Source organism: Ascaphus truei, chromosome 12 (genome assembly GCF_040206685.1).
Source record: "Ascaphus truei isolate aAscTru1 chromosome 12, aAscTru1.hap1, whole genome shotgun sequence".
In the NCBI taxonomy this organism is placed as follows: domain Eukaryota; kingdom Metazoa; phylum Chordata; class Amphibia; order Anura; family Ascaphidae; genus Ascaphus; species Ascaphus truei.
The window spans coordinates 31,939,365-31,952,491 of record NC_134494.1 but is presented as its reverse complement, the minus strand read 5'-3'; the positions used below and the strand labels follow the sequence as shown (position 1 = coordinate 31,952,491).

The 13,127-nt window shown below is 46.3% G+C and overlaps 1 protein-coding gene across 2 annotated transcripts in view; it reads right to left on the bottom strand.

The window, feature by feature from the left end:
* EXT2 (exostosin glycosyltransferase 2) overlaps window positions 1-13,127 on the bottom strand; it is a 52,918-nt gene that overhangs the window by 36,815 nt on the left and 2,976 nt on the right. For both annotated transcript variants that reach the window (XM_075567247.1, XM_075567246.1), the window contains exons 4-7: window positions 9,415-9,531; window positions 8,965-9,160; window positions 4,525-4,664; window positions 3,579-3,672 (exon numbers count right to left, since the gene is read on the bottom strand). In XM_075567247.1, coding sequence (XP_075423362.1) covers window positions 3,579-3,672; window positions 4,525-4,664; window positions 8,965-9,160; window positions 9,415-9,531 — 547 coding nt within the window. The remainder of the gene's footprint in view (window positions 1-3,578; window positions 3,673-4,524; window positions 4,665-8,964; window positions 9,161-9,414; window positions 9,532-13,127) is intronic.

The following is a 13,127-nucleotide window of genomic DNA, read 5'->3' as shown; positions in this document are numbered from 1 at the left end:
ATAAACCGACCATAATGTTCCCACATCTACCCAGCAACTTCTTACTGCACCTAACCCATAACCTGACCATAATGTCTCATCCCTACCCACCAACCAAGCACTCAATGCACCTAACTCATAAACCGACCATAATGTTCCCACATCTACCCAGCAACCTGTCACTGCACCTAACCCATAACCTGACCATAATGTCTCATCCCTACCCACCAACCAAGCCCTCAATGCACCCAACTCATAAACCGACCATAATGTTCCCACATCTACCCAGCAACCTCACTGCACCTAACCCATAACCTGACCATGTCTCATCCCTACCCACCAACCAAGCACTCAATGCACCTAACTCATAAACCGACCATAATGTTCCCACATCTACCCAGCAACCTGTCACTGCACCTAACCCATAACCTGACCATAATGTCTCATCCCTACCCACCAACCAAGCCCTCAATGCACCCAACTCATAAACCGACCATAATGTTCCCACATCTACCCAGCAACCTGTCACTGCACCTAACCCATAACCTGACCATAATGTCTCATCCCTACCCACCAACCAAGCCCTCAATGCACCCAACTCATAAACCGACCATAATGTTCCCACATCTACCCAGCAACCTGTCACTGCACCTAACCCATAACCTGACCATAATGTCTCATCCCTGCCCACCAACCAACCAAGCCCTCAATGCACCTAACTCATAATGTTCCCACCCCTGCCCACCAATAAAGCAAGCTCTCACTGCACCTAACCCAACCATAATGTTCCAACCCCTACCCACCAACCTCTCAACGCACTTAACCCGTAACTGAACCATAATCTCACCCCTCCCCACCACAGACATTTGAACAATTACTCTATAATCTAATCTATATATAACCATACCATTGTTTTACTAACTAATGTACAGCGCCCTGGATAAGGGTGCTATATAACAGTCGTTATAAACAAATAAGTCAGAACGTTTCCATACAATTTCCTTATACAGAAACCCCCTGATCTGATTTACTCATTTCCGTCACTGGCTCTTGACAGCTTTGATTATCGATGCTTTGGGTTATGCTTCCTGCAGAGCTCTTCCTTCAAACAAACAGTGCCATATGGCGAGGCAAGGATGAGACACCCCGTGGTGCCGAGAGGATCCCTCCAAAACACACAGAGAGGCCAGAGTTGAAAGGAGAGCTGGTCTGTCATGCGCTGCACTTCAGAGGCTCGCGGGGGTGAGGGGTTACTACAGCCAGAGCCACTGACCAAATACAAGCTTGTTTGCAGAAGCCACGCTGCAGATAAATCACGGATCTGTTTCCACCTCTCCGGGCTCTGAGACCCGCACACGCTGTTCTGCGCCTCACTGCTCGGAGTGTAGCATTTCAGTTGTCAGAATGAAACCCTCTGAACTTCAGCTTCACCTGATGCGGTCCTCACGCATGTGGAGGCCGTCACATCAGCAATACAGGTTGGATCGCAGTTTGTGTTACATATTTACAGACATTGTTAGCTCTGGCTTTTCAAACAGCTCGACAAAAAAAAATACTGTATATATAAATCAAACGTGAGCTATGTCAGGGAGGCTCCACGCTGGTTCACAAGACCCCCTCTCAACAGGTAAGGCTTTAAAGGGTATCCCAGCTTCAGCACAGGTGGCTCAGTCGCAGACTGCGCCGCATGTGCTGAAGCAGGGATATCCTGAAAACCTGACCAGTGGGAGAGGAGAGGGGAGGGGGGTTGGGGGGGTGTGTCTGGAGACGAAAACCTCTGAGCTGTGCTCCACACTGGTTACAATTAATTGTTAGGGTTCAGTTGGGAGCTTGTACCTAAATTAAGCAAAGAACACTGTAAGAGGTCCGGGGGGGGAAATTTTTTTTACATCAATAGTTCTGCAAAATAGAGAAGTACTCAGGGCTTTGACAAAGTAGTACTTGCCTGGGGTTACCAGAATATACATAAGATGGTCATTACAGAAAACACATTTTAACTAGCAAGCGGGACTATACCTGTCCACAGCCCAGGATTCGTTCTACAAACACGCCTAAAAGACCCATGAACACAAGGTTTCCAGACACACAACTTTGCCCCAAGAAGACTTGTGCACATCGCTACATTCAACAGCAAAGCTACATTCACAAGCGTATCCACAGCACACACGAGACATTGCTGTCCGTTTCCCTTACGCCTCTCCCCATCGGATAACACGGAAGGAAATACCTTGCAGAGAAACGTCAACACAAAAAACAAACAGTGCATTTCTTCAGAGTCGCTTTCACTGGGGGGGGGGGTTGGACCTGGTTTTCTTGCCGTTACAGAAAGTTACACAAAGTGAGACACAGTAAGCAACGGGTGGAAAGTAAAGGAAGCACGAGCCGGGGTTACAGGAGCTCCAGGAAGGGTTCTTCCATTTCCCCGGCAGTTTTGCCATCTGCAGGCCAGCAAAAGCACTTCGAGTTACATTTGGGTAAACTGTGCGACTGTCTCCCAAGCACCACGCAGGGGGTGACATGTGCGCCTAAACTGATGATGTGCCCTTCCTTGCCGGCTTTTGTTCTTCATACTGGGAAGCTCAATAAACCGGTGGCCATAACAGAGATGGGTAATGTCACTTAACCCAGCGGATTGGACCACAATAGACAGAGGAGCCGATCTATTAATCTGGCAGCTCTGTCCATCACTCGGACGCCTTTTACTTTCACCTTGGTTCAGTTTCTAGAAACTGAGCAGAGCGCAAAAGTGACGCGTGTCTTCATTGCGCGACACGGCTCCCCTCCCACGCGGAGCATTAGGCCACGATTACAGTTGCGGCGTGTGCGCGACGACATCACGTGCGCGAAACATGCACGGAGCTGGAGGCGATCGGGAGGCGAACACCAGGCTGGTTCACCCTCATTGGCTGAACCGCTCACGTGACGCGGAAAAAAAAAATTGATTTGTATTGTCAAAAATCGCCCGCGCTCGCTCTGCAGCGCACTAAGTGCGGCCTCGTTGAGGAACACATTTGTAATCACGGCGCGCATGTGGCCATTATAATCGCGGCCTTAGGAGAGATAGCTTGTCCTGCATGATGGCTGTGACCTGAGGTTGGCGATGTCTTCAACTCAATCGCAACTCCTACAAACTCGTCGGCTCGCTGCGATTTCACGGTTGTGCTACCTACAGCAGGGGGTAGCCAACTCCAGTCCTCAAGAGCTACAAACAGGTCAGGTTTTCAGTATATCCCTGCTTCAGCACAGTCTCCGACTGAGCCACTGATTGAGCTATCTGTGCTGAAGCAGGGACCGATTAAGCCACATGTGCTGAAGCAGGGATATCCTGAAAACCTGACCTGTTGGTAGCTCTGGAGGATGGAGTTGGCCACCCCTGATCTACAGGCAACTAAATAAACTGCATGGCTACTAGCCAAGCTCCGAGCTTATTCACAAGCACGCAACGCTACTCCGATCCATAGGTTTGTGTAACTCATTTCCTTTACATTGTGACCGTTCTGTGATATTGGTCATCGTATCTGACACAGCTTTGCATATAATTGCTGCAGCATAGGGTCCTCCCCACCATAATACGAGCTCAGTAATGCAGCACCGCTCACCTGTCTCTGCATTTCCTCTACTTGGCGCTGGGGGATGCCCTGAAGAATGACGTACATCTCAAGCATCTTGTCTTCGGGTATCACTACCGACGCTCTGGTTAAGAGGAAAAGAACAAGGAGACGGTAATGAGTCACGCCACAGAAACACCGCCTGGAAATCTAGATCTATATAACCGGCTGGTGCTTTCAAACCCGGATACTGCGCGCCGCTGAGAAGAACAGAGGCGCGACACGGGGCTCTACAACGTGAAGTCCAGTTTCTTCTTTTAATGTCAAAATATTACACCTGTCTCAGCCCAAAAATCCCACAAAATTATGTATTGAATGAATGGGTTGGTGCATACGACCCAGTGTTATAATCATGCTTTTTGATGGACTAAATTAATGTTTTTATGACGTTTGGGTCGAGTCCGGTACAATATATGGGATTCCCACTTAGAAATGTGCATTGATGGAGGTCTCTTTAAAAAAAAAAAAACATTCGACATTTCCTGAACTGGTAGCAAAGGCATCCAAAGAATATTTAAATTCCTTGTCGATTTGCTCTACCACCCCTGCTGGATAGCCGCTCCATGCATTACGGCAGGTACATCACATAGAGCTGTGGAAGGGCAGAGTACACACATGGTAAAGGCGGTAGCTGGGTGATCTAGGACATTGATGGCCGCCGATGCTTCGCCACGACTGACCCCGCTGCCGGAACCTGCCGCCGCTGGCCACTTCACCGCTATGGTAAGTGCCTTACACTAAAATATCCTACCCTAAGCCCTTATCCAAAAACCCTCTACTCCAAGTCCTAAATTCTGAAAAACGGTGATGTTTTTGATTTTCTAAGCTCAGGTGACCTGGCATTAACAAAGCATGTTTATTTGGGTCTTACAAAATACCCCAAACACTCGCCAAGACCAATATAGTCACTGGAAGTTACTGCGAGAGTGGCCATTACCTCTTCCAATCCAAGACCTCGTAGAAGGGAAGGACGTAGGAGTCAGAAATGATAACCGGGACACAGCCGGCCTGCAAAACGTCACTCAGAACCGCCTGTCCCAACCGAGCGCTGCGGAGCACGACACAGAACGTGGCTTCCTGTAACAAGGTCAGAAGCAGGGGCGTCAGAAGCGGGGGCGTCAGAAGCAGGGCGTCAGAACCCAACCCCCCCGCCCACCCGGGGTGCAGAGTCCATAAAACTTTGGAATAGGAGGACCTCTCATGCCCTTCTGCATATTCAATTTGGTTAGTCGGACATACGTTTAGAACTAAATGCCGGGATGTCGTTCAGATCAGCTCACAACATACAATCAGTTTGCTACGGAAAACACAGAGGCTCATTTGAGGCTAGACACAGAAATATGCCTCAGCCTGGTATATACAGCAATGTATATTAATCCTGAGCATTATAAGGATATGCAGAAAAAATTATAAACACATTTTCTATACATGGTGTATGTGTATATTGTGACAGTCACAGACTGCCTAAGTTAGAGAGAGCATGCAGTATGCATACGCTTCAGCATGCAAGAGGTGAAACTCGTAGCTAAGCAAGCAGCTAGGCTAGGGTGTGTCAGATAACTGCCGATTGCAAGGGCTTTAAAAAGCCAGCCTGACAGAATGGAGCCTTGCAAGGACGCTGGTTGGAACTGTTCCCAGGCCTGCTGGCTGCATGGCCTGTTATCTGGACTAAACGCACAGCCCGAGAAGATCAGACAGAGAGACTTCTGGTGTTGTCACTTACAGAGGTAAAATAGCTAAGTATTGGGAAAGAGCTTAGCTCTCCAATCTGTAGTTAAGGAACTGACATGTTTGTTAGTGCAAAACATACAGGACCCTTATAAGCTCACATTGAACCCACAAAATAACCACAACATATATATATGCGCATAAGTGTCAAAGGGGAGTGCCACTGAGCATGGCAATATATATTTAAAACCAGAGACAGAACACGAAACACAGACAGAGCTCAGTGCTACATCCAAATGACACTTATACACGGTACAGTGTATATACAGTATATATATATGCATAGTTCTAAGTCTGATTGAAGCTCTTATTAACCTGTATAATACCAGGAAAAGCACTCTGTATTAGATTTGTTATTATACAGGTTAATACGAGCTTCAATCAGACTTAGAACTATGCAACTAATTTTGACAGATTTATTATAAATCATTCTTCCTGGTAATGTTCAGGTTATTAAGAATCTATTTTAGTGTTAGGACCCTTGAGACATGGTCTGCCTTGGAGGGGCTCAAGGGCTTACAGCACTTTGGCCAAAGAGTTAAACTAAAAGACCATTTTATTCAAAAGATATCTATATACATCTATATCTATATATTTAGGCACTGTACCGTGTATTAGTGTCATTGGATGTAGCACTTAGCTCTGTCCGTGTTTCATCTCTGGTTTTAAATGTTTGTTAGTGCTCCAGAGGGAGCTAGGTATTTTGTTCTCTTCTGTGCCCTTTTGTTAAAAACCCGATTTCCTGCCTTAATGTGAGAGAAAAGACCCTGCAATGCGATTGGGTTGTCACAATATGTACACATGTATATACACACACACACACACACACACACCTTTACAGAAAAGGTATTATGATACATGGAAAAATGCAAATATAAGTAAACGAAAAGGAAAAAAAAATCCTACCCTGAAGAGCTTACAGTCTAAAGTATCAGTATTATTACATACATAACATTGTATATAATGTAGTCAAGTAAATAGATTTAAAGTATAGATTTACACCATGAATTATAATCAAATATAATAGATTGAAATGTCGGCATTATGTCGCTGACAAACAACGGGATTGACAAGAGAAAGAAGAGAATAAGACTAAGGCCCCGCTCCCTCAGTCAGCGCGCCCGCACTGCAGACAGGTGGCGCGCTGACAGGCAATTGACCGCGATATGCGGTCTGTAGGGAGCTGGAGCGGGAGGGGGGTGGGCGTGGTAAAACTTTGACAGTTCTGAGATCGTGGTGCCGTTCACACACCCACCACCACACACACACACACACACACATACATACATACACTCACACACAAACACTCACAGCGGGACCAATGCCTAAGGGTGCTGTGAGAGCAGTTTAACTCCATGCAGCGATTGGCTCCTGTATCCTCTCATCAGTGGAGTTATCAGCCGAACAACCCACGCAGGGGACGTATACAATTAATGCTTAAGCTGATCAATCTGCAGATCACACCAGACACGGCAAAAAGATGGGAGTGTTCGGAAACACCAATCACCTAATGAGAATCCTCCCAGGAAGGCTTAAGCAGCACACAAACGGGTTCCCGATGCAGAGTGTGTTATTCATTCGCAATCAGACTCGCACTTAAATAACAGATTTTTAAAGAGACCTTTCCTATTGGGAGGGATCCTACATAAAGATTTCTGTAGATCCAGAGGAAGTCAAACAGCAAACCCCAGTGAAACATTTGCTAATCAAGTATCATAATGGAGAAGAAATTCCTTCCAGACTTCGGTAATGACAATCACATTTCCCCCCAGATAAACGATCTGTGCATGTTTAACTTATTTGGCATCTCTCCCTAAATTTTTTTTTTTATTATGCCTAACCTTTTCTTAAAGGTATCGCCATCAAGATCTCCATGGGCAGTATTTTACATGGTCACTGCCCTTACTGTAACAGGGGCGGGCAACTCCCTTCCTCAAGGGCCACCAACAGGTCAGGTGTTCAGGATTTCCCTGCTTCAGCACAGGTGGCTTAGTCTTTGACTGCACCACCTGTGCTGAAACAGGGAAATCCTGAACACCTGACCAGTTGGTGCCCCTTGAGGACTGGAGTTGCCCGCCCCGGGTGTAAAGAAGCCTTTCTTTTGCAGCTGGTGAAATCTCCTTTCCTCTAATCTCAAGGGATGACCCCGTGTCACTCGCTATATCTGTACCGGCGGGCAATGGATGTAAGGGAAGTAAACATAATTATGCCCCTTTACAAAGCATTAGTAAGACCACACCTTGAATATGGAGTACAATTTTGGGCACCACTCCTTAGAAAAGACATTATGGAACTAGAGAGAGTGCAGAGAAGAGCCACCAAATTAATAAAGGGGATGGACAAGCTAACTTATGAGGAGAGGCTAGCTAAATTAGATTTATTTACATTAGAAAAGAGGCGGCTGAGAGGGGATATGATAAGTTATTCGACAAACCTATACATTTGCACGCCCCGGGCGAGTGGATTTAACATCGTGGCGAGCTCCTATTGGCCCAAGCAGCACACGTGTGGTACTAGGTGGCGAGTAGATTTTTTTGTTCGGCGAGTAGATTTTTTGGTGATTTGTCGACCACTGATGATAACTATATACAAATATATTCGGGGACAATATAAGGAGCTTTCAAAAGAACTATTCATCCCAAGGGCAGTACAAAGGACTCGGGGGCATCCCTTAAGGTTGGAGGAAAGGAGATTTCACCAGCAACAAAGGAAAGGGTTCTTTACAGTAAGGGCAGTTACACTGTGGGATTCATTTCCGATGGGGACTGTGATGGCAGATACAATAGATATGTTCAAAAAAAGGTTGGACATCTTTTTAGAAAGGAAAGGTATACAGGGATATACCTAATAAGTAAACATGGGAAGAATGTTGATCCAGGGAGTTATCCGATTGTCATTATTGGAGTCAGGGAGGAATTTATTTTCCCCTTGTTTGCCTTCCTCTGGATCAATATACTGTAAGTGTGGATATCGGATAAAGTATCTGTTGTCTAAATTTAGCATAGAAAGAGGAGGAAGAAACGGAGCACTGTATCCAGAAACGCGTTGGTGTGTTTTTGTATATTATTATGATCCATTAAATTAGCTTTATTTTATGGGAACGCATCCTGGTGGTTTTTCTGGATACAGTGCTCCGTTTCTTCCTCCACTTTCTCTTCTGATGTTCATCTACGGACGGAGGCACTATCAACCAAGGGATACTGGATATTTTGGACTTGCTGCTTATTGTGGACATCATCCCAAGTGAGTTTATTCCAGTTTAACCCAAACCCTGAATTTCATCATTGTCCATTGCTTTAGGATGTTTTATCTACTGGTCACCGGCAAATGTTTATGAATATATCCTCAATGCTACATTACGTGGGATCATAATTTACCAGGCTACATCCTTTTGGACAGTCATACTTGATACGGGTTGTTTCTTCCAGACATTATTTCTTTTTCCACTGTTTTGTCTTTAGAAGCTCCATACAACAGTATTTCAAACTAAATTTAGCATAGGTTGAACTTTATGAACGTGTGTCTTTTTTCAACCTCATCTACTATGTAACTAGGTGCGGGTGTCATAGTAATATTTATTAGTAACCGCAGAGCCTTCTGGGATATGGAGATCCCAGGTCAGAGGGGAAGTGGAGGTCCGCGGTGTTACCTGAAGCACTTGTGGGTAGTCGTACACCGTGTTCTTGTGACAGCGCTTGCGTTGCGGGGTGGCGCCATGCGACAGGTTGCTGCACTTGTCCACGATCAGCACGGATTCGCCGTGCTCAGTCCGAACCGTTTCCAGGTCTGAGCGGTACTCGGAATGCAGAGCCGTCTGGGAGGAGAGGAGAAAGTACCTGCGGGGGCTGCAGAGGGAGGCCGAAAACAGGAAACTTAGAAGTGGGTAAGACAGCCCCCACACACAGGCCTGGCTAAGACATCACTTGCTCGCAGAGCACAAGTGGGAGGACCATACCTGTCTAATGAGGAAGTTATTACCTGTGCATGTATTCCTTATTATACTTAGGTCGCTTGTTATGATCGCACTACGAACACTGCATGCAAGCAAGGACACCACCAAAGGCCATGCAGATTATGGATGATGTGTGAGAGCACTTACCCCGGGGCTCTCTCGGGTAGGTGCACCTCTGCTGACAGAGGGCTGTAAACGGGAATACTGACATCATAACCCTGACGGTACGTCCAGATCGAGAATCCTCCACCGGCCAACACGGCTCTGACAGCGAGAGAAGACACATGTAAGCCGTGTTTGCAATGCCAGAAATACCTCCGGTGTGAACATATATCAGAAGGGTACGCAGGTAGAGCAAAGCATCCCTGCTTCCATCATCTGCTCGGTGCAGCCAGACATTACATATCGGCGTCCGAGCTTCTCAGATCATCAATGCAACTGTTGATTTATTGGGTTAAAATGATCCGTCCGTCATTGTATCATGGGAACCTAATAAATCAGCTGTTACATTGATGATCTGAGAAGCTCGGACTCCGATATGTAATGTCCGGTTGTACTGAGCAGATGGTAGTATTTAGAGAAGCTTACCGCGTAAACGGGAGCAGAAGCAGCATGAATGAGTGAGGCAGAGAGATGGACAAAACATACTATGGTGCTGCGTTAGTGGTGCACATGTAGCACAAACTATTGGAGTCCATCTCTCAGGCTGCATAGCTCATCATCAAGTTTATAAACCTCTAGGAACAGTTAGCAATCAGAAACTGGGTGGGATTTCCTTTCCAAAAGGACATAACTAAGCCGTCATCTCTCCTGTTCCATAATTACAGCAGATTACACGGGGTGCAGTAATAACGCTGTCCTATTCCACCTGTCACCACCACGCTGCTCACCGGCCAATTACAAACAATTGCCATAATTAAGGAAAAAAGGGCAAACCGAGGACAGGCCAAAAAAAAAAAAAACGGGCAAAAGTAAAGTCCGCTTATTTGAGTGCGAGCAGCAGGCAAACTTATTCAGTCGGATCGAGGCTAAAAACTAATAAGGATGCGGCCGCCAGTGTCTCCCTCGTACATCTCTCCCAAACCCTGGGAGGTTTTAATCTTTAAACTGATCAAGTGATGTCCTGGGTGACGACAGACACACTCCGCGTACGTCAGTCTCTTTTCATTAGCGGTGACAAAATAACGTGGCCAAATATCCCAGGGTCAGGATAGCAGGAGAGGGCAGAGGAACGGCTCGGAGTAAGAGACAAAGGAGGGGATAGGACACAACTGTGGAGGTCCCTTCCCCTACTTTCAGCGGCACAGAAACTGGCCCTTATACAATATGCTGCGTAGTGACTTCCCCTATGCCGGGGGAGATTGTTATCCCATTCATTTCAAATCGAGATAAGCGAGATAAACAACGGGCAAACATCTTCGCTGCATATTTATACGGTGATGAGACATTGTGCAGCGTGTCAGGGATAGTTTCCAGTGAACCAACCACCAAACTCTGCTTAGATCAGGAAGCGACATCTCCAGTCTTCAAGGGCCACCAACTGGTCAGGTTTTCAGGATATCCCTGCTTCAGCACAGATGACAATCAGTGGCTCAGACAGACTGAGCCACCTGTGCTGAAGCAGGGATATCCTGAAACCTGATCTGCAGCTGGCTCTTGAGGACTGGGGTTGGTCACTCTGGGCTTAGATGGAGTTTGGTACCATAAGGCTCACGGGTTACATCTGAAAAAGGAACTTCACCAATGCAGAATGTTAATTTGGCCTCACGCCTTTACTAGGTCATGGATTAGTGATATCAAACGCATCTGCAACAGAAACATGACACTGCAGGAAACAAGATGCCATCAGATAACCCCTCCGAAGGCGAAGGGTGTCCCCAAAAGAGAAGCTGAGAACGATGCGGTTTTAATTGAAACACCAACATTTCCGGAGCGTTCTGAACTCATAGCAGATAACTCTGTATGAGAGAAGAGAGAAGAGAGAGATCTTGCCACTAAGGAACGATACGCACCCGGTAAAATAAAGATTCATTGTGATTACAAGCAGCCCTGTTGGAAACCTGCTTCAATTACAGGAAAGAATCGTCGCGGATCAGGCACAGAACGAAAACGCTGCCGAAATAGTGCTGCTTGCAATGTACGCGGTGTCAACGTGAAATGGTAATGGGACATCGCCCCCCAATCCTTGCAGTGCTTGGTTATTAGGGAGTCTGGTTTCGGGGGCTCTTTTTTTTGGTAAATTCATTGTTTATTTTTGGGGGTGTTTTCCAGGGTTTTAGTTTTCTTAAATACAAAGGGGAAAAAAAGCGTGTTCATCAGTGCGGACAATGAAAACACCAACACGTGTTAATTTGGGGTGTATCGGTGCCCCCCCCCCCCCTTTTTTTTTACCTTGTACTTTCCATACTCTCCTTGTGTTATGCTCCTAGGTGGAACTCAATAAGAAATTAGGCTTCCTTTCTGGGGGGTTTAATCTATTTTAACCTGGAAGTGCAAGATCGGTCAGTGGCGGTTTCCTGTTTTTTGGGATTTCTTTTTCCCCGGTTACAACCTAAAATCCTATTTCTTAATCTTTGTGTGTTCTAGGACTGCCCCCTTGTGGACAGATATGGCGTTCCACCCCAGGAAGTCTGCAGCTGTCCCAGCGTGCACACTACAGGGGTAATACGTTTGGTTTCCCAGGTCCTATACAGACACCGACCACAAATAACCATTAGCTCTGGTCTCCATAGACACAGATGAACCCTGCCTGCTACCCATCTAAATCCTGTAGTGCTCTTTGTGCCTACAGCCGTTTTGAATGTTATAACATTTACTCCACTACCTGCGATATATTTATTACATTTTAATCGTTAGATAATCGACTTTCCAAGACAAACGCCACAAAACAATGTAAAATACATGTATTTCTGTATATTTCTCTGTGTATTGCAGTACCGTGCTGTACCAGTGACCTCACACAGCTACAGATGCAGCCACCAATATTAGATCACTTGCCCTGGAAAATCTGGGGCAATCTCACCGTAAATGCCTCAACATTTCTGTGAGATTCCTAATGGCCCATCGGATTAATACAGGATCAAACTGAATGGGACTGCGGGGACCCCTGCTGTGTTAATCCGATGGGCCATTGGGAATATCACAGAAACGTTGAGGCGTTTACTGTGAGATGCCTTAGTTTTACCCAGGCAAGTGATCGGATACTGGTGGCTGCATCTGTACACAATCACGCTCTTGCACCGCTGCTTATTGGGGGGAGGGAGGTTGGAGGGGGACCCTCATTTTCTAAGTACACTGGTGGGGGATTAATCTGGCCTTTGAAGCTGCAGGTGAGCATACTCTGGAAGTAATGGAGGAGAGAAAGAAAAAGATGTGAATAAGTGTAAGACACACGAAGACGGGGCACTGGAGGAGATGGAGGACAATACTGCTGTCCACGTTTCTCAAGCCCACAAACAATAACACAACCCGTAGTGGCACAGCTGTCCTATTTACTCCATGGAAGGGAGACATCTCTACAGTAAACTAGCAAGAGCAGGCACAGGCGTGCTGGATATCACCATTGGGAGGAGCGGCTCAGCCAGTAAAGACACGGACTCTGTAAACAATGGCACTGAGTTTGGAGCAGAGGAACCTGGAAACATTCCCGGTGTCAGATCCTTGTGACCTTGGGTATGTTTCATTATCTCCATGTGCCTCAGGCACCAAAAACAGATTGTAAGCTCTATGGGGCAGGGGTGGTGTCTGTAACATTCCTATGTGCTGCGTACCGCGCTCTGTACTGCAACTATAACGCGCTTTGGGTCCCATTGGGAGAAAAGCACTACATGAAATAAAGTTACATCATTATCAGCGTCATG